The sequence below is a fragment of the Somniosus microcephalus genome, chromosome 6 (assembly GCF_052327205.1).
Source record: "Somniosus microcephalus isolate GS21.2 chromosome 6, FLI_Smic_1.0, whole genome shotgun sequence".
Classification (NCBI taxonomy): Eukaryota; Metazoa; Chordata; class Chondrichthyes; order Squaliformes; family Somniosidae; genus Somniosus; species Somniosus microcephalus.
This window is the reverse complement of record NC_140992.1, coordinates 51621987-51642957: the sequence shown is the minus strand read 5'-3', so window position 1 is coordinate 51642957 and position 20971 is coordinate 51621987. Positions and strand designations below refer to the sequence as shown.

At 45.2% G+C, this 20971-nt stretch overlaps 1 protein-coding gene across 1 annotated transcript in view; it reads right to left on the bottom strand.

The window, feature by feature from the left end:
* Nucleotides 1-1204: 1204 nt before the first annotated feature.
* LOC147115719 (protein phosphatase inhibitor 2-like) overlaps nt 1205-20971 on the bottom strand; it is a 32790-nt gene continuing 13023 nt past the window's right edge. The window contains exons 5-6 of the mRNA XM_085990210.1: nt 6162-6320; nt 1205-4263 (exon numbers count right to left, since the gene is read on the bottom strand). Of these exons, the coding sequence (XP_085846336.1) occupies nt 4220-4263; nt 6162-6320 (203 nt within the window). The 3' untranslated portion in view covers nt 1205-4219. The remainder of the gene's footprint in view (nt 4264-6161; nt 6321-20971) is intronic.

Genomic DNA, 20971 nt, shown 5'->3' with positions numbered 1-20971 from the left:
CTTCCAAAGTTGAGCACAGATCTGTCCAATGAGGTGAAGTGTTGAAAATAAAGATTTCAATGTTTGACAACACATGAACAGAAACTTCACATGAACATTGGCTAAAACACACTACCCTTGTGTGTTAGTTGGTATGCTTGCAGTAGGTTGAAGGTGAGTGTGAGGGATGGCTAGTGAGATGGGGAAGTGATAATGTAGATAGAGAGGGATGGCTGGAGGTGCAAGGTGAGTTGGTGTGAGTAAAGATCTGCAGGAGTAGGGTAGGGAAGGCAGTGATGTGGATGTGTTGAGTGGCACAGCAGGATGAGGTTGAGTATGGCTTGGCAGTAATGTTTCGTGATCTGCTCAAATCATTGAAAGGCTTGCGCCACTGCAGCCTGGTCCCCCTGACAGCTCTGTTTGTGCCCTCCTGTGCAATGTGCAACCAGGCTGCGTTGATCTCTTCTGCCTATGGGAAGGGAAGAGAACCTCCCTGCGTGCTGTGACTTCCTCCATAAGCATATGGAGGGAGCCATGGAGAGCCTGGGTGCAGCCGTGCACGTTTGTGCAGTGCTCGCCAAGTGTTTGCAGCACCTCAATACTGTAGAATACCGACAGAATTGTCAAGATCAATTTGGCCCCTTTAAGGAAACTGGCTGATGACGCGTCATCAAATATATTTAAAGGTGGAGATAGACTAATTTTTGAACAATAGGGAGTGAAGGGTTATGGGGAGCGGGCAGGGAAATGGAGCTGACCCCAAGATCAGATCAGCCATGATCTCATTAAATGGCAGTACAGGCTTGAAGGGCCAAATAGCCTACTCCTGCTCCTATTTCTTATGTTAAATGAAGTCATCTTCCGATTAATTGGCTGGGAACCTCGCAGGGCAGGCTTAACAAGCCCAATCAAAAGAAAATCGCTTGGAGTGTGCTGGTTGCAGTAGGCAGCGGGCTAGGACCACGGCACCGACCCCAGCCACCCCGGTCAGCAAAATTGCACTCAATGAATTTGCATTCACCTCAATCCTGCTCCCCCAGTGTTGAATGCAAAGCCAAGTTATAGGCATAGAAAAATTATGTAGTTCCAGTGGCCCAGATCATAGTAAAATCGCTGTATGTTGTCAATGTTGTATTGATTTAATTTTAAACTATCTAGTGAAGAAAACTATTTATTGTTCATTGCTGAATACTCAACCATGTTTGAGTAGTGAAAGGTAAGATAATTTAACAAATTAGCAGCAACTTTATTTCAATACATTCAATTCAAACACAAATACATTAGTAAAAGTTGTACTTGTGGAGAATTACACAGCGGTATTGCCTCTTTTGTTGCAAGCGTACGATTAAATTTCATTAAGTAAAACTAAGAAGCCATCATTATAAATGATCTCCCCATGCAATATCCATCAGTAACCTCTTTCAAACATAGACAATAGATCCTAAGAGCCAAGGGTACTAAGCCTGAAATCTAGTTGCATTATTTGATTGCTATAAAAATTGCAAAACAATTTGGGACAATGTATTTCATTGGTGACTTAATACAGAGTTCGCTTTCTTAGTTTAACATTTAAGCTAGTTCTCCAATTATTTTTATTCTAGTTCCATTTTTTTCAATGGTTTGTTTTAATAAGGCCATTTCATACTAGAATTTTGGCTGTACTAAATTCCACCGTGCTAACAACAGAAAGAAAGATCCATGGTCTTGAACAGAATGTTGTGCAAATATACTGTCAGATAAAAATACAAAATAAGCAATAGTTTGGATACATATAGAAGGAATCAGTGTATTTTAGAGGGGGGAAAGAGAAAGTGAAGGCTAAAGAGGAGCAAGAAGAATTTTTTTTAATGTAAATTATAACTATGTATGCTTCAATTAAACAACCAAATGTAGAAGACACACTTTATATAGTTTTTCCAATCATAAAAAGTATGATGGAAAATATTAAATGTCAACATGTACCCTTTTCAGACAAGTTAGGGTAGATCTTGACTTTGTGTGACAGTATAAAATGGGCGATAGCGAACTGCAGCCTGTTTTACAGCTCTCCCGATTGTTTATTCCATTGACTTATGGGCTGGCGATTCGCCATCACCCGTTATACTATCGCACAAAGTTCAAATCTACCCCAACTTGTCCGAGATACTTTTATGACCGTGTCTTTGAATGGATCAATGCAGTACACTTTGTATAAAAAGTGTAGATAGTGCATTAAAATATCCAAGGTCAAAATACATCAACAATTTATCCTCATTGTCAATCAAGCAATGTTATTTCCTGTTATACTGCCTTATCAAAATCAAATCTGCATAAGGAACTTGATCTTATGGTCTGCTATTAAAATCATATGTGGAAACTAAATGTTAAAAAAATGTTATTTCTGATGATACTGCCACCTTTTACAATGAAATCATAGTAGTCATCAAAAGGCAGAACTATTCCTATATGGACAATAATCAGCATGGGGATAAAATTTGGGACCTTTTGTAAACTATTTGAACAAAATCATATCCTTTTATGGTAATTTACTAACCAAACTTCCTTAAATAGTTTTCCTAGATAGTCAACATTTTGGCACACAATTTTGACTTGAGAATTAAGATTTAAGTATTAATCAAAGTTAGATTCGCTTCCCAATTTGGTAATCTACCATTTAGTAACAGGCTATTTATTTCTGTTGACCCAACATTAAATTCAGAATTAAGCTTTACATACAATATGTTTTATGCATTATAACACACATTGAAATAGTGTACTACTTCACATTTAAAAAAATGTTTTTTAATCATGTACACTGAACTGCAGGGAGTGCAATGTGGAAAGGAATAATAGCCCCTTCACTTTCAAGTAAACCAGACAATAAAACCTTCAGTGCATGTACACAATAAAGTGACTGTACACCTTTTATTTTCTCTCCATTCACACAACGGGTATAGTTTTCTTATACTGAAATTAGCACAATACTGTGTTAAGGCCATAGAAGCCAATGCTGTCTTGGCTGGAATTAGAAACAGTAAACACAGATATAATAATTAGATGAAATATTGCAAGACAACTGCGATTTGTTAAACATTACGAGACATTTACTAATGTTCAGGGAGTCTGTAAAATAAATTAATTTCAATGATATGTTCCATCTATGACCAGACAAAATATTCCAGAGAAAATTAGTCTTTGGACCATGGAATGAAAAAAATATACAGTCTTGTTTCAATTATAGAAATGGCTTGCTTCTCAACCTGGTAGTGATGGGCTTTATAGCCATGTGCCACTGAAATCCACTAGCCAGTTACGATGAGTTTCTTAAATCCGAATTTGTGGAGGTACATCTTCACTGAGAACTATACTACCACTTAAATCAAAAATATGAAAAGACATTATCCCTTTCATTGCCCTATGTAAAGCTGTACAATACACCAAATACTGATTCATGCAACTTTATTGAGATTTTTTCCCTTGCCCAAAATAAACTACAGGTAAGTTCTTGTCAATGATGGCACTTGTTAAAGATATTTTTACACTTGGTATTTGATTCAATTTTTAGGATTCCAGTATCTTTAAGTGACATTTGTTAACATCAACACGGGTATAAATTGTGTTAACTTACACCATCAGCAATATTAAATTATTTCAAGGACAAAAGGTTGCATTATGTGTCAGCAAATCACCTATCGGGACTTCCATTTTGAGCACTTTCCAAAGTCAAGCTCCACAGGAGGTCAAACACTCCTCGAATTCAAAAATAAAAATGTGAACTAAAACTGGTTACCTGATGCCAAACACCATATGAAAAAGAGTACTACTGTTAAAAAATGAACTGCTCAAGTGTATCGATGTGAACTAAGCACCATGCACACAGTATCACACAGATATGAAAGTACCACAAGCATATCAGTGGATAGAGAGCGGCTAGAAAATGTTCTGTTATGTACTAGTCAATGAATTCTGTGCTACTACGGTTTCCAGGAAACAAGTGTTTTTTCAGTGATCCAACCCCCGGTGCAAGCACAAAAACACAGGCAGACAGGCACGTCCTGCCCACCTCTCAAGAGGATTTTATTTACACTACTGTAGAAATACACCGACTGCAAAATTCTGAGTGCACAGATGGAACTACACTTTTCTAAATGCAAGTTGGATTGTCAATGAAACACCTCAGCATTTCAATAAGTTAAAACCCATTGATGGCAAATGCTGTTAGCAGGGATATTTTGTGCCAGATTTTAAAAATGGCTTTGTTCTATGATTCTGGATCTTCATTTTCTGAAAGTTCCTCATCTGTATCTGGTGGGAAAGAAAACAAAAAACCAAGTCAGAAAAATTAATATTTTTGAAAAACAGTACTAAGTATATTTCTGTTTTAGCAACTCGCCCTAACCCACGATTAAACCACCAATAAATTAAACTAGAGTAATTTATTTTGGAAACCTTGTTTTGTCCAATAGTTATTAGGTAACTGTTTGTCCCTTGTTTTTACACATTGGTCATTTTTTACTTATTGTTGTTCATTTCTATGGGGTTGTGCATTTAAGAACTATACCTTATTGGTTTCCGTTAAGCAACCAAACAGATTTTTTTCAAAGTTAGATTTCACAATTTTCACTAAGAGACTGACAAATGAATAATGATAACATACAAACTAGCAGTTTGTGCTAGCGTTTCATGGGTTGGGGAGTCAGCTAAAACTAATAATCCATTTAACCTTGTTTCAACTGGCTTGGATGTTGTACACCATTTATAAATTATGTAGTTGGTAGCAATGAAGCAAAGACCTGGTCAGAGGGTTCAGAGGTGCATCATTTCATTAACCTTTTCCTCTATATTCCCATTTACAACATACTATTTTTATTCAAGGTTTTGCAACCTAACTCTAGGACTTATGCCAGATCATTACCAACACCATAATAAACATTCCAAGGTACACAACAGAAGATAAATAGACACTAAGCAGTAGCAGAAGGTGAGGGTAGAAGAGAGTGATTGAGAAGAAGGTGGGGATAATGTTAGATAAGAAATATTTAGGAATGAAGTTGCAGTGTAGGGCCAAGATGGCTGAAGGAGTAGGAGGAGGCGAGTATGGCCAGGAAACCACTCAGCAGTTTGGAGGGAATACACTGGTATAGAGGGCTGGAGGCAGTTGCAGAGATAAGCTGGAGCAAGACTACAAATGAGGATAAGGCATTTCAATTCAATACACTGGGAACAGGGAACCAATGAAGGTTGGTGCCAAAAGTCAAACAGAACTAAATAAAGGATAGGATGCAGGCAACAGATATTTAGACAAGTTGGATTATCTGCAAACCTCAAGTGAGGGCAGCATTAGAGAAGGTGAGCCTGGAGGGGAGAAAGGTGATCAGGGTTTCAGCTGCGATGGAGAGATAAAAAGGGTAAAAGCAAAGAATTTTCAGAGATGGAAAGAGGTGGTCTTGGTGATGGTTAGGACATGGGGTTCAGGGCCAAACAGAAGCTAAAGTTGATCCCACGTGACTGAGCTGGAGCAATCAGCGAGAGAGGAGAGCATCAGGAGGCTTGAGTGTGGAACTTCTGGAGGGAGCTGGGTACAATGGCTTCAGCCTTGTCAATGTTAGATGGAGGAAATTCTGGCGTGTCCACAACTTGATGTCAGAATTGTCAGATCTAGGAATTATAGTCCAATATTTGGCACTATTTCCAAGTTAGAGTAAGCAATAATGCAGAGTGGTGGGAAAAGGAGGCAATGATGTAGCCATTATGCAATATAGAAACAGACAAGGTTTGAAACTTAGGGTTGAACTCCAGCATTATAATTCACCAAAATCCAGATGACAACCCTGAACATGTTTTAATTAAAATGCTTGCATTCCTGATCCTTTACATGCTCGGCACCAGTGTTCTTTTTGTGCAGGTGAATGGAAAAGTTTAACTAAGTGTTGCTGAAATACAGTCCAGAGATGCTTTAGAAAATTGGCAGATTTTTTTGGAATGCCACAATGTAATGACTTTACATCACTGTACCATTTCAACAACCTACATTTGCCATAGGTTTCAAGATTGGAAGGGATCAGAGTAAATTTTCAGTTTCTGATCTGTGAAACTATTGTGAATTCTACAAACTGAGCTATAATCAGATTTGTCCCAAATCACTTTAGTTCCAAAGCCAATACAATGTATTTCATGTAAAAATGCAGTGTATTACTGGTTACCATCTTCAAAGTCCTCTTCTAGGTCTCGAGCTCCTTTCATCTCATCATCATCATCTTCAGCATCGTCGAGTTCCTTGGCTATTAACTGTCTTGCTAATTTGATATTCATGCCTTCATTGTAATGCATTTTTCTCTTCATCTCAAACTGCTTCTTGTTTTCTTCAAAGAAAAAAAGAAAGGTTTAGAATTATGTATCATTATAAGAAGCTATGTTTTTTCAGGAAATATGAAAGATTGTTACACTTCCCCAGAGAAAGGGAGTCCATCAGACCTGCTCTAGAACAGTTAGCTTAAAAGCAATGCAAGAGAAACTAAAGAGGCACTTTCTGTCTTGTCAGTCATTGAATAGTGCACCGTGAAACCTAGATTAGGGGTTCAAACATTAAAGATGCTTTTTCAAATGAAGTCCATGTCTATAGAGAAGCAATCTTATTAGCTTTATCACTGGCCCTTGAAGATTTTACACCCTAACAAAAAATACAAAAATAATGTCTCAAACTGAATTCACCACAAACTTTGCAGAAATTTAGACAAAGGAGCACGGCACTTACCAGGAAAGTTTCAATCCTTTAATATAAAATCTAAACCTCACAGCAGCTTCTCTCTATAAACTAAGGATATGTATGTCTTATCTGGACTTACTCATTGGTTCTGCATTTGTCCCAGACATAAACAGATAGCCACTTGTCACAGACGTTCACATTTCACTTTATCACAACTTACAACACAATGGAAAAACTGGCAATGATGGAAATCTAAAATTATTAAAATGCTGCAAATACACAGCTGCTTAGCATCTGTAAAGAGAAATGACAGGTTAGGACATGTATATTCTTTATCAGAACACTTCATAAGTAAATTCTTGCGACAATTTTAACAAAAACATGGATTTAAATGCTCAGAATCACGTAGTTTGAATCAAACTGCAAGTAAATATGGAGCCATGAAATTTGTTCACAGACTTCTATAGCATCTTGCATGTTCATTCATAGCATTGAATTTACTGGGAAATGTCCCAAAGGTAGGCATCAGAATGCACACGACAAATTCCACAAAAAGAAATTTCACATAACTAAAAACTGTTAGAAGCTATTGAGAATAGTCAAAGTAAAGACAACTCATTTTGCTTTTCCTTGACCAGCAAATCATTTATAAATAACACAACCATGACATTTACAGGGACACAGACATATGACAAGACAACTTAGTACAGAGCTCTTTCAGGCATTGGTAAAGATAAACAAAAATTCACATATGGAATACATTCAAGTGTGAATTAGAAATTTATACAATGTTCAAACAGCGGTCAGAAATACAGTGTATAAATTGTACCAAGACACATTGAAAAACAACCTGAAGGTATGCAATATCTCCACTGATTGGCTATGGAGAGACCACAACGGCATGTGACCATGTGACTGATGTGACTAATTCTCACCTGGACAAATGGGAGTAGGATAAGGGGTTGTTGGGGGGGGGGGGGGGGGGTTAAAAAAAAACCCAGAAAATTACTTAGCAACTGCAACTAATTTACTACATATCTGATAATCTTAAATTATGACCAGTGTCACACACAAACATCATCACACATATAGTGCCTTTAACACAGTAAAACGTCCCAATGCGGGAGCGTTATCGAACAAAATTTGACACTGAGCCACATAAGGAGATATTAGGACAGAAAGTTTGGTCAAGGAGGTAGGTTTTAAGGAGCGTCTTAAAGGAGGAGGGCGGGGTAGAGAGATGGAGAGGTTTAGGGAGGGAATTCCAGAGCTTAGGGCTTAGGCAGCTGAAGGCATGGCTGCCAGTGGTGGAGCGATTAAAAATCAGGGATGCGCAAGAAGCCAGAACTGGAGGAGCGGAGAGATCTCGGAGGGCTGGAGAAGGTTACAGAGATAGGGAGGGGCGAGGCCATAGAGGGATTTGAACACAAGGATAAGAATTTTTTAATTGAGGCGTTGCTGGACCGGGAGCCAATGTAGGTCAGTGAGCACAGGAGTGATGGGTGAACGGGACTTGGTGCGAGTTAGGTTTCAGGCAGCAGCGTTTTGGATGAGCTCAAGTATACGGAGGGTGCAAGATGGGAGGCTGGCCAGAAGAGCGTTGGAACCGTCGAGCCTGATGCGCCTCAATAACTTCAAGGCTCAAAGTTAACTGGATAAAACAAGGCTTTTATTAGCAAAGAAAGATGCCTGTGTCTTCACCTAGCATTCTGCTGTTCTGCTGCAAGACAAGCCTGGGCTTGTCTTAAGTAGGGCCAGGTATGGGCGGAGCCGACACACCCAATGGGGAGAAAGGGGGCGGTGCACTATATACAATACAAGGTAAAACACAGGAGCAGGCAATACAATATATGTAGTTAAATACAGAGTCTGATGAATGACATATTTCATCACATTCACCCCTTCTACAGATTTAGTCTGTCCGGGGGTGTGATAGTCCTCTGTGACCGACGTAACGGTTGCGGTGCCGCGGGTGTCCCAGGTGACCTCCTGGGTCTCTGCCGGGGGTGCCACCGGGGTTGTTGAAGGAGTAGGTGGTGGGGGTACCGTTGGCTGGTGTTCTTCCGGGGGTGATGAAAGAATAGTGGGTGGAGTGGGTGGGTAATAGTTGTTGTGGTTGTTGTTGCTGTAGTCGTTGTCGTTGTTGCTGTTGTTACCGGCTGGGGCGAGGTCTTTTATGGACACAGTGTCCTCCCGTCCGTCGGCGTGCCGGACATACGCATATTGTGGGTTGGCGTGGAGCAGGTGCACTGGCTCCACGAGAGGGTCCGTCTTGTGGCCCCTCACATGCTTCCGCAAAAGTACAGGACCTGGGGTGGAGAGCCATGACGGTATGGATACACCGGAGGTGGATTTCCGGGGAAACACAAACATTAGCTCATGAGGCGTGGCATTAGTGGCGGTACACAATAGTGACCGTATTGAGTGGAGCACATCTGGGAGGACATCCTGCCAGTGGGAGATAGGGAGGCCCTTGGTCCTTAGAGTTAGAGTGACTGCCCTCCATACTGTCCCGTTCTCTCGCTCCACCTGACCGTTACCCCGGGGGTTGTAGCTGGTGGTACGGCTCGTGGCAATCCCCTTGGACAGCATGTACTGGCGTAGCTCTTCACTCATGAAGGACGCCCCCCCCTATACGTGTGGATATAGCTTGGCATTCCGAACAGGCAGAACAGGCTGTTGAGACATTTAATGACCATGGCGCTGGTCATGTCTGGGCAGGGGAAGGCGAATGGGAAATGGGAGTATTCGTCCACAATGTTCAGGAAGTAAACACTGCGGTCGACGGACGGGAGGGGGCCCTTGAAATCTAAGCTAAGCCGCTCAAAGGGCCGTGTAGCTTTGATTAGGTGGGCTCTATCAGGGCGGTAGAACCGAGGCTTGCACTCAGCGCAAGTGCGGCAGTTCCTGGTCAGAGACCGGACTTCCTCAATCGAGTAGGGTAAGTTGCGGGACTTTATGAAGTGGAACAGCCGTGTGACCCCTGGGTGGCAGAGGTCGTTGTGGAGGGTCTGTAGCCGATCCCCGGTGGCGTTGGCACACATCCCTCGTGAGAGGGCGTCGGGGGATTCGTTAAGGGCCCCCGGCCGGTATATGATGTCGTACTCGAAGGTGGAGAGCTCGATCCGCCACCTAAGAATTTTATCATTTTTAATCTTCCCCCTCTGTTTATTATTGAACATAAACGCTACCGACCGCTGGTCGGTAAGTAGGGTGAAGCGTTTGCCGGCTAGGTAGTGCCGCCAGTGGCGCACTGCCTCCGCGATGGCTTGGGCCTCCTTTTCCACGGAGGAGTGTCTGATCTCGGGCCCCTGGAGGGTCCTCGAGAAGAAAGCTACGGGCCGCCCCGCCTGGTTGAGGGTGGCCGCCAAGGCAAAGTCAGACGCATCACTTTCCACTTGAAAGGGAGTGTTCTCGTCCACTGCCTGTAGCGTGGCCCGCTCAATATCCTGCTTAATGCTTTTGAAGGCAGCATGGGCCTCAGCAGAGAGCGGGAAAGAGGATGCTTTCAAGATGGGGCGGGATTTATCGGAGTAGTTAGGGACCCATTGGGCATAATACGAGAATAACCCCAGGCACCTTTTCAGGGCTTTGGGAGTGTTGGGCAGGGGCAGCTCCCGTAGGGGGCGCAATCGGTCGGGGTCTGGTCCGATTTCCCCATTCTCCACCACGCTGCCTAGTATGCAGAGGTGCGTGGTGTTGAAAACGCACTTGTCCTCGTTGTAAGTGAGGTTTAGTTTTTGTGCGGTTTTCAGAAACCTCGCGAGGTTTGAGTCGTGGTCCTGTTGGTTGTGGCCGCAGATGGTGACGTCGTCGAGATAGGGGAAGGTTGCCTGCAAGTGGTGGTCATCGACCATGCGGTCCATCTCCCTCTGAAAGACCGAGACCCCATTCGTCACCCCAAAGGGGACTCTGAGGAACTGGTAGAGGCGTCCGTTTGCCTCGAAGGCAGTGTACGAACGGTCCTCTGGTCTGATAGGGAGCTGGTGGTACGCTGACTTGAGGTCGATAGTGGAGAACACCCGGTATTGGGCGATTTCGTTCACCATCTCGGATATGCGGGGTAGCGGGTAGGCGTCTAGTTGGGTATAGATGTTGACTGTTTGACTATAGTCAATCACCATCCGCTTCTTCTCGCTACCCCTCACCACCACCACTTGGGCGCGCCACGGGCTGTTGCTGCGTTCAATAATGCGCTCCCTCAGGAGCCTGTCTACCTCGGTCGCGATAAACCGCCTGTCCTCCCAGCTGTACCTCCTGCTTTTGGTCGCTATTGGCTGGCAGTTAGGGGTAAGGTTCGCGAATAGCGAAGGCGGCTTTACCTTCAGGGTAGCCAGACCGCACACTGTGAGGGGCGGCTGGGTCCCACCGAAATTGAGCGTGATGCTTTGGTGGTGGCACTGAAAATCCAGGCCCAAGATCACGCTCACACATAAATCCTTCATAATTAACAGTTTAAAATTATTACAGTGCCTTTAACAATCGTACCGCGCAGTAACCCGCAATAGTCGATATCTGGGTTTTGTCGGCCATAGAGATCGTGCCCTGAGTAGGGACTATAGTTAGAGAGAGTCGTTGTGCCAGACCAGGGTGAATGAAGCTCTCCGTGCTCCCGCTGTCAATTAAACATTTAACCTTGCACCCGTTTACCTCGATATCCACCATCGATTTGGATAGTGGGTGCGGTCTGGACTGGTCCACTGTGATCGACGCCACTGTAGGGCCCTGATCGGGACAAGATGGTGGGCCACACGAGGCCGGGTAAGATGGCGTCCACGATGTCTGCTCGCGAGATGGCGGACCCCACGAGGTCGGACAAGATGGCGTCCCAGATGGCCGCTCCCACGGCGCGCACGGGTTTGCCTGCGGGGTTCCCTCTGCACACCTTCCCAAAGTGCCCCTTCTTACCGCACTTACAGCAGGTGGTGCCTTTCGCCAGGCACAGGTTCCTGGTGTGCTTCGGCTGCCCGCAGAAGTAGCATTTGGGGCCCCGATGCGTCGCGGCGGTCGTAGGGCTTCTGGGGGGGGAGAGCAGGGCCCCGACGGTGTTGGGCTACCGGGCGGGGAAGATGTCTTCCAACATGGCGACGCCCTTGGTGCGTACGAGGCGGCGTGGGCCACGCAGCCTGAAGAGTAGGAGTCAGAGTTCTTCTGAGCCACATCCAGCGATCGCGCTGTGTCCACAGCCTGTGTCAGATCTAGGCCCGTTTTCTCTAGCAGTCTCTGCCGGATGTAATTAGAGCTAAGGCCTGCGATAAAGGCATCCCGAATAAGCTCGTCTGTGTATACCATGGCTTTCACGTCTTTGCATTTGCAGTCTTTGCCAAGCACTTTTAGGGTGACTAGAAAGTCCTCTAGCAACTCTCCGGGTCGCTGTGTGCAGGTAGCAAGCAGATGCCTGGCGTACACCTCGTTGGTAGGCCGCTGATAGTGGGCCTTTAGAATGTTGCAGGCATCCAGGTAGGTGGCGGCGTCTTGGATGAGTGGAAAAACCCGGTGGCTTACCCGATTCTGCAGGATCCCGAGTTTCACATCTCCGGTGGCTTTAGAGGCTGTGACGGCTTCGGAGTTGGCCATAAAAAATTCCAAGCACTGGAACCAGTGTCCAAATCGTGCCGATGCATCCGAAGCATGCGGGTCCAAATCCAAGCGTTCCGGTTTCAAAAGTTGATCCATCGTTGAAAGTTTGCTAATAAAATTGATGCGCCTCAATAACTTCAAGGCTCAAAGTTAACTGGATAAAACAAGGCTTTTATTAGCAAAGAAAGATGCCTGTGTCTTCACCTAGCTTTCTGCTGTTCTGCTGCAAGACAAGCCTGGGCTTGTCTTAAGTAGGGCCAGGTATGGGCGGAGCCGACACGCCCAATGGGGAGAAAGGGGGCGGTGTACTATATACAATACAAGGTAAAACACAGGAGTAGGCAATACAAACACAGGAGCAGGCAATACAATATATGTAGTTAAATACAGAGTCTGATGAATGACATATTTCATCACAGAGCCTACAGGTAACAAAGGCATCGATGAGGGTTTCAGCAGATGAGCTGAGGCGGGGTGGAGATCGCCTTTACAGAAGTACTGTAGAAAATATAGGGACAGAGTGATCTCCTGGAAGAATTTCGATCGCCTAGATGGGTCGGAGAGGAATTTCCCAGATTTTTTTCTCCCAAATTGGCCATTGGGTCTTTATCTGGTTTTTCGCCTCTCCCGGGAGATCACATGGGTTCGGGTGGATGCAGAGTGATAGAAGATTTGAGGTTAGGATCAGATCAGCCATGATCTTATTGAATGGTGGAGCAGGCTCGAGGGGCCGATTGGCCTACTCTTGCTCCTATTTCTTATGTTCTTATGTTACGGAGGTGGAAGTAGGCAGTCTTGGTGATGGAGACGAGATGGGATCAGAAGCTCAGCTCAGAGTCAAATAGGATGCCACTGTCATTAACAGTCTGATTCAGCCTCAAAGTGGCTAGGATGAGGGATGGAGTCGGTGGCTAGGGAACGGAGTTTGTGGCGGGGACCGAAGACAATGGCTTCAGTCTTCCCAATATTTAATTGGATGAAATTTCTGCTCATTCAATATTGGATGTTGGACATGCAGTGTGACAAATCAGAGGCAGTGGAGGTGTCAAGAGGTGGTGGTGGTTTGGTAGAGCTGGGTGTCGTCAGTGTACATGTGGAAACTGTCATCTTGTTTCCGGATTATGTTGCCAAGCGGCAGCATGCAGATGAGAAACAGGAGGGGGCCGAGTTCAATACAAGCGTGAAAGGTTGGCTTAGAACGGAGAAAAATCAAAACAGCATCAGGTAAAGCAATAATCTCCACATCTACAGAATAAATACATACTAATAACTAAAAGCTGACACTTTTCTGAACAAGTACTGGTTACACTACGGGGGGGGGGGGGGGCAGTGGTGGTTCAATTTTATGCAGTTACAGCTTATTGGTATTATAACATTAAAATAATTCTCCAATTCTTCAATCTCTCCCACACAATACTTAATGCTAAATCTCATTTCCAACAGTAAGTTACCATAAAACTTCAGTGACGGTTACAGTTTATGGCAGCATTTCCCTGGCAACTACACATCATTCCACTATGTTACAGTTATCCTGTTAATGGAGTAATATGCCTTCCCTTGATATTTCCTGTCATCTAACAATCCAGCATCAAATGTAGATTTCAGAAAATAAATGTAAGTGTTAATCGTAAATGTGAAAAATTCTGTATGCTGACCAAATGAATTTTAAAATTACTTTCTATTTCATCAGTTCATGTTTAATCTAGTCATAAATTTTAGAGAAGTGTACATAAGAAACCATTAGGAAAAGGAAGGCAAGATGGTGAGTCAGTGAGTTGCACATGTTCACAGGCAGTTTACCCACTCCCTTAGGAGGAAATAATGTGGAAAATAGAAAAAGAGTGATGATAACACAAGTTAAAAATTTAGAAATTCAACCAAATTCACTTATGTTGGTCAATTTTCAAAAGAAATGTGTTTTGAGTCTAGCAGCTCTGATTTACAAGGGAAACTAGCTTTCAAACAGCAGAGAAATGAAACGATGCCAAACGCCATCATTCTTGATGCAACCACAGGCCGAGAGACACAATGGTAATCTCTCAAGAACACATTTGCTCATTAAATGCCATTCTGTTGACAGATACGAAGAAATTATGCTGTAAAAGTCTATTCTTCATAATCATCAGCTGCTGAATGAAAGGAAACATTCTTAAAATGCTATGGGGAAGCCAGTGTTTTAGTGAATGTAATTTCCTTCCATAGCACCTAATTATTTCACCCTTTTTAAAAAAAAAACATCCAGCAAACCGTGATTACAACATCATAATTAGCTGATGCCATTTTAAAGTACAGAATTGATGTTAGTACTGTACTTTAAATTAAATATGGATTATATATAACGACATAATTTTCTTTCTGATTTTATACACAGAGCACTGCAGTCTAAAGCCAATACTATAGATGCAAACAAATGATCTAACTTGAGTATAGAATCATAGAATGCGGCCATTCGAGCCCGTGCTGGCTCTTTGCAAGAGCACCTCAGCTAGTCCCACTCCCCCGCCCCCGCTCTTTCCTCGCAGCCCTGCAAATTCAGGTACTTATCCAACTCCCTTTTGAAAGCCGTGATCGAGTCTGCCTCCACCGCCCTTTCAAGCAGTGCATTCCAGATCCTATCCACTCGCTGCATAAAAGTTTTTTCTTATGTCGCCTTTGGTTCTTTTGCCAATCACCTTAAATCTGTGTCCTCTGGTTCTCGACCCCTCTGCCAATGGGAACAGTTTCTATCTACTCATGATTTTGAACACCTTTATCAAACCTCCTCTCAATCTTCTCTGCTCCAAGGAGTACAACCCCAGCTTCTCCACGCAACAGAAGTCTCTCATCCCTGGAATCATTCTCGTAAATCTTTTCTGCACCCTCTCTAAGGCCTTCACATCTTTCCTAAAGTGCGGTGCCCAGAATTGGACACAATACTCCAGTTGAGGCCGAACCAGTGTTTTATACGGGTTGATCATAATTTCCACGCTTTTGTACTCTATACCTCTACTCATGAAGCCCAGGATCCCATAAGCTTTTTTAACTGCTTTCTCAACCTTCCTTGCTACCTTCAACGATTTGTGCACATATACCCAGAGGTCTCTCTGTTCATGCACCCTCTTTAGGATTGTACTCTTTGGTTTGTATTTCCTCTCCTCATTCTTTCTACCAAAATGTATCACTTCGCATTTTTCTGCATTGTAAACCCACATCCAAGTCATTAATATATATCAACAAGAAAAGCAGTGGTCCTAGTACTGATCCCTGGGGAACACCACTGTGTACCTTCCTCCAGTCCGAAAAACAACCGTTCACCACTACTCTCCGTTTCCTGTAACTTAGCCAATTTCGTATCCATGCTGCCACCGTCCCTTTTATTCCATGGGCTTCAACTTTGCTGGCAAGTCTATTATGTGGCACTTTGTTGAACACCTTTTGGAAATTCATGTACACCACATCAACCGCATTGCCCTCATCAACCTTCTGTTACCTCATCAAAAAACTCGATCAAGTTGGTTAAACATGATTTGCCTTTAACAAACCTGTGCTGGCTTTCCTTAATTAATCCACACTTGTCCGAGTGACTGTTAATTTAGTCCCTGATTATTGTTTCTAAAAGCTTCCCCATTACTGAGGTTAAACTGACTGGCCTATAGTTGCTGGGTTTATCTTTACACCCTTTTTTGAACAATGGTGTAACATTTGCAATTCTCCAGTCCTCTGGTACACCCCTGTATCTAAGGAGGATTGGAAGATTATAGCCAGTACCTCTGCGATTTCTTCCTTCACTTCCCTCAGCGTCCTAGGGTGCATCCCATCCGGTCCTGGTAACTTATCTACTTTAAGTACAGCCAGCCTTTTCTAGTACCTCGTCTTTATCAATTGTTATCCCATCCAGTATCTCCTCTACCTCCTCCTTCACTATGCATCAGTCTTCACCAAGGAAGAAGATGCTGCCATAGACAAGGTACTCATTTAGTACCTCAGCCATGCCCTCTGCCTCCATGCATAGGTCTCCTTTTTGGTCCCTAATCTGCCCCATCCCGCCTCTTACTACCCGTTTACTATTTGTATCCCTATAGAAGACTTTTGGATTACCTTTTATGTTAGCTGCCATTCTATTCTCATACCCTCTCTTTGCCCCTCTTAGTTTCTTTTATACTTCTCTGAACTTTCTGGCCTAGAAATTGAGTTTGCGCTGCGCCAGGGCCTTAGCGCCGGAAGTTAGCGCCGGCGCTAAGTCCCTTTGCGTGCGCCAAAAATTCAGTAGCGCCGCGCCCAAACGGCTGCCGGCGCTACTGAAGGGTTTTAGCGCCTGAAAACTGGCGCAACGCGCCGCATTGCGGCGCCCGCTGCGGTGCGGCAGGCTCGGGAAGTGCAGGCCTCCTCCTTCCGTTAAGGAGGAGCTGCCTGCACCCGGCCGCGGCCCGCGCAAATCTCTTCAAAACTGAGCCCGGCACCTCGGACAAGTGCCGGGCTTGCATCTGTTCCGGGGGGGGGGGGGGAGAAGTCCGGGGAGGGAGCTGCGGGCAGGCGGCCGGCGGGAAAGCGGCCGGCCGCCGCGCCTCCTTAAAGCGCCGGCGCAGACTCCGGCAACACTCGTTTGCCGGAGTCTTAGTTGCGGCTGCCACTGGCGAGGCGGCCGCAACTGAATTTCGGCTTGGGGCCGGGTTACCACGGCAACCGGGACGCTGCGCACACCGATGACGTCATCGGTGCCGGCGCAGCGCTACCGGTCTACCGCCGCGGAAGGGCCCCAGGCAATTTAGGAACCGGCGCCAATTGCAGCGCTAGGCCCTCTAGCGCCGCAAAATCGGTGCTAAGGGCACTGAATTTCTAGGCCTCTATATTTAGCCTGATTCTCAGATATAGTCTTGACCTGACATCTGCCATACACCCCCTTTTTCTGCTTCATCTTACTCTCGATCTCGTTCGTCATCCAAGGAGCTCTGACTTTAGTTGCCCTACCTTTCCCCCTCGTGGGAATGTACCTCGACTGTACCCAAACGATTTCCTCTTTAAAGGCAGCCGGAAGTCAGCGCAGACCGCGCAGGGAACGCAAGCAGAAGCGGGGTAAGAGGGCCAGTATCCAAAACAGGCTGAAGAGGGCCCCACACAAACCCTCCCTCCCAAGTATTTTTCTGGCCAACGTCAGGTCACTAGAAAACAAAATGGATGAGATCAAACTTGATCTCTCCTCACAGAAAAGGACAAAGGAATGCTGCGCCATGATCTTCAGAGAGACCTGGTTGAACAACGGCATCCCTGACACCACCATCCAACTAGAAGGACGCACGGTCTTCCGCGCCGACAGAACTGCAGACTCCGCTAAGAGCAAGGGAGGCGGTTTGTGCATTTACACTAACAATGCCTGGTGCACTAACACGGACATAATCGATAGATCCTGCTCGGCTGATTTGGAATTCCTCATGGTAAGGTGCAGACCCTTCTACCTGCCTCGGGAATTCACGGCTGTTATCATCACTGCGGTCTACATCCCACTACACGCTAATGCCAAACTAGCACTGAAGGACCTCTACAGGGCCATCAGCGAACAACAAACTGCGCACCCAGGCGGAGCTTTTATCGTTGCGGGGGACTTCAACCACATAAACCTAAAAACTGTACTACCGAAATTCCACCAGAATGTTTCCTGCCCCACAAGAGGGGAGAACACGCTGGATCAAGTCTACACGAGCATTGTAGACGCTTATAAGGCCATTCCCTGCCCCCACCTTGGGAAGTCTGACCACCTCTCCCTGTTTCTAGCCCCGGCATACAAACCACTCATCAAAAGAGGGAGAACATCAGTGAGAGCAGTGAAAGTATGGCCAGAGGGTGCAGTATCGGAACTTCAAGATTGCTTCGAATGCACTGATTGGGGCATGTTTGCCCATAATGACATCGAGGAATACGCATCCACAGTGCTATTCTACATTAACAGCTGCGTCGAGGTTGTCACGACCCATAAAAATATCAGGACATACCCCAACCAGAAACCCTGGATGAATGGAGAGGTCCGCTCACTGTTGAAAGCACGCGACGCAGCATTTAAATCTGGCGACGCGGCGGCTTACAGTACAGCTAGGACCAACCTAAAAAAGGGTATCAGGACCGCCAAAAGGAAACAGACACTGCGGATAGAGGATCATTTCCACAACAACTCGGACCCCCGCGCATGTGGCAAGGCATCCAGTCGATCACTGACCAAAAGGGCAAAAACACCAGCCCCCCAGTTAGCGATGCCTCCCTTCCGGAGGAACTTAACAACTTCTACGCTCGCTTCGGCAGGGACAACAGGGAGCCGGCTACCAAAGCCTTGCCACCCCCGGAAGACCAGGTGCTCACTCTGTCGACCTCCGACGTAAGGGGTGTTCTACGCAGAGTGAACACACGAAAGGCTGCTGGACCGGATAGCATCCCTGGACGGGTACTCAAGGAATGTGCTGCTGGCTGATGTCTTCACCGCCATCTTCAATCTGTCATTGGCCCAGGCAGTAGTCCCGACATGCTTCAAGACCGCTACCATTATTCCTGTGCCAAAACAAACGGCTGTGACGTGCCTGAACGACTATCGACCTGTCACACTCACACCCATCATAATGAAGTGTTTCAAGAGACTGGTCCTGGCTCACATCAAAGCCAGTGTTCCCGCCTCTCTTGACCAACACCAGTTTGCCTATCGTGCAAACAGATCAACGGAGGATGCAATCACAACGGCTCTACACTCGGCACTGAATCACTTAGATGGTAAGGAGACCTACATCAGAATGCTGTTCATAGACTACAGCTCAGCATTCAACACTATCGTCCCCAACAAGCTGGCCACCAAACTCCAAACTCTTGGCCTGAACACTTCCCTCTGCAACTGGACCCTGGACTTCCTAACAAACAGACCCCAGTCTGTCAAATTAGGTAACCACACCTCCCCCCCCCCCCCCGACCCTGAACACGGGGGCCCCACAAGGATGTGTGCTGAGCCCCCTCCTCTACTCCCTCTTCACCCACGACTGTGTGGCTATTCATGGTTCCAACACCATCAAGTTGGCGGATGATACCACGGTAGTAGGCCAGATCACCAACAACGATGAGTCAGCTTACAGGGAGGAGGTCCAGCATCTCGTGAAGTGGTGCGCCGATAACAACCTGGCCCTTAACATCAAGAAAACCAAAGAAATCATTGTGGACTTCAGGAAGTCTAAAGGCGGAAGTCACACCCCCATCCACATCAATGGGGCTGTGGTGGAAAGGGTGGACAGCTTTAAGTTCCTCAGAGTTCACGTCACGGAAGACCTCTTCTGGTCCCTCAATACCTCCTCTCTGGTGAAGGCGGCCCAGCAGCGCCTATATTTCCTAAGGAGGCTGAAGGGATGTAACCTGTCACCCCTGATCCTCTCTAACTTTTACCGCTGCACAATAGAGAGCATCCTGACAAACTGTATCACAGTATGGTATGGCAGCTGTAGCTACTATGACCGGAAAGCCCTGCAGCGGGTAGTCAAAACTGCCCAACGCATTACCGGCACCCGGCTACCGACCATAGAGCACATATAGCAGAAACGCTGTTTACGGAGGTCACGGTCCATCATCAAAGACCCTACCCACCCCAGCCACAGTCTGTTCGCCCTCCTGCCATCTGGGAGACGCTACAGATGCATTCGCACCCGTACGACCAGATTTAGGAACAGCTTCTTTCCCAGGGCTGTCATCCTACTGAACTCCACAAACAAACTCTAAAGCCTGCACATCTGCCAATGCACTTTATTATGGTTATGTTATGTTAATATACTACAAGCCAAATGTATGTTGAATGTTTAAATGTCTTAATCTAAAATGTACACTCTGGGGAGCCGCAAGCCTACATTTCATTGTACTGCACTTGTGCACTAACAATGACAATAAAAGTTGATTTGATTTGATTTGTTCCACTACAGTTTTGCCTGCCAATCGTTGATTCCAATTTACCAGAGCCAAATCCGTTCTAATCCTACTGAAATTGGCTTTCCTCCAATTAAGTATTTTTATTCTAGATTGCTCTTTGTCCTTTTCCATAGCTAATCTAAACCTTATACTATGATCACTGTTCCCTAAATGTTCGCCTACTGACACTTGCTCCACTTGACCCACCTCATTCCCTAGAACCAGATCCAGCAATGCCTCCTTCCTCGTTGGGCTGGAAACATAAATCAAGAAAGTTCTCCTGAACACACACACTTCAGATATTCTTCCCCCTCTCTGCCCTTAACACTATTACGATCCCAGTCTATATTAGGATAGTTGAAGTCACCCATTATCACTACTCTATAGTTCTTGCATCTCTCTAATTTCTCTGCAAATTTGCTCTTCCATATTTTTCCCACTAGTTGGTGGCCTATAGAATACACCTAGTAGTGTAATGGCACCTCTATTATTTTTAACTCTAACCATATAGATTCTGTCCTTGACCCCTCCAGGACAGCCTCTCTCTCCACCACTGTAACATTCTCCTTAACCAATACTGCCACACCACCTCCCATCTTTCCTGAACACCTTATATCCAGGAATATTTAATACCCAATCCTGCACTTTTTTGAGCCAGGTCTTTGTTATTGCCACGACATCATATTCCCATGTGGCTACTTGTGCCTGCAGCTCACCAACCTTGTTTACTATGCTTCGTGGGTTCACATACATACACAGTCAATCTACCTTAGACCATCCTGTGTTCCCTCTTAGTCTGACTCCACCTAATTCTTACTATAGTGCTAT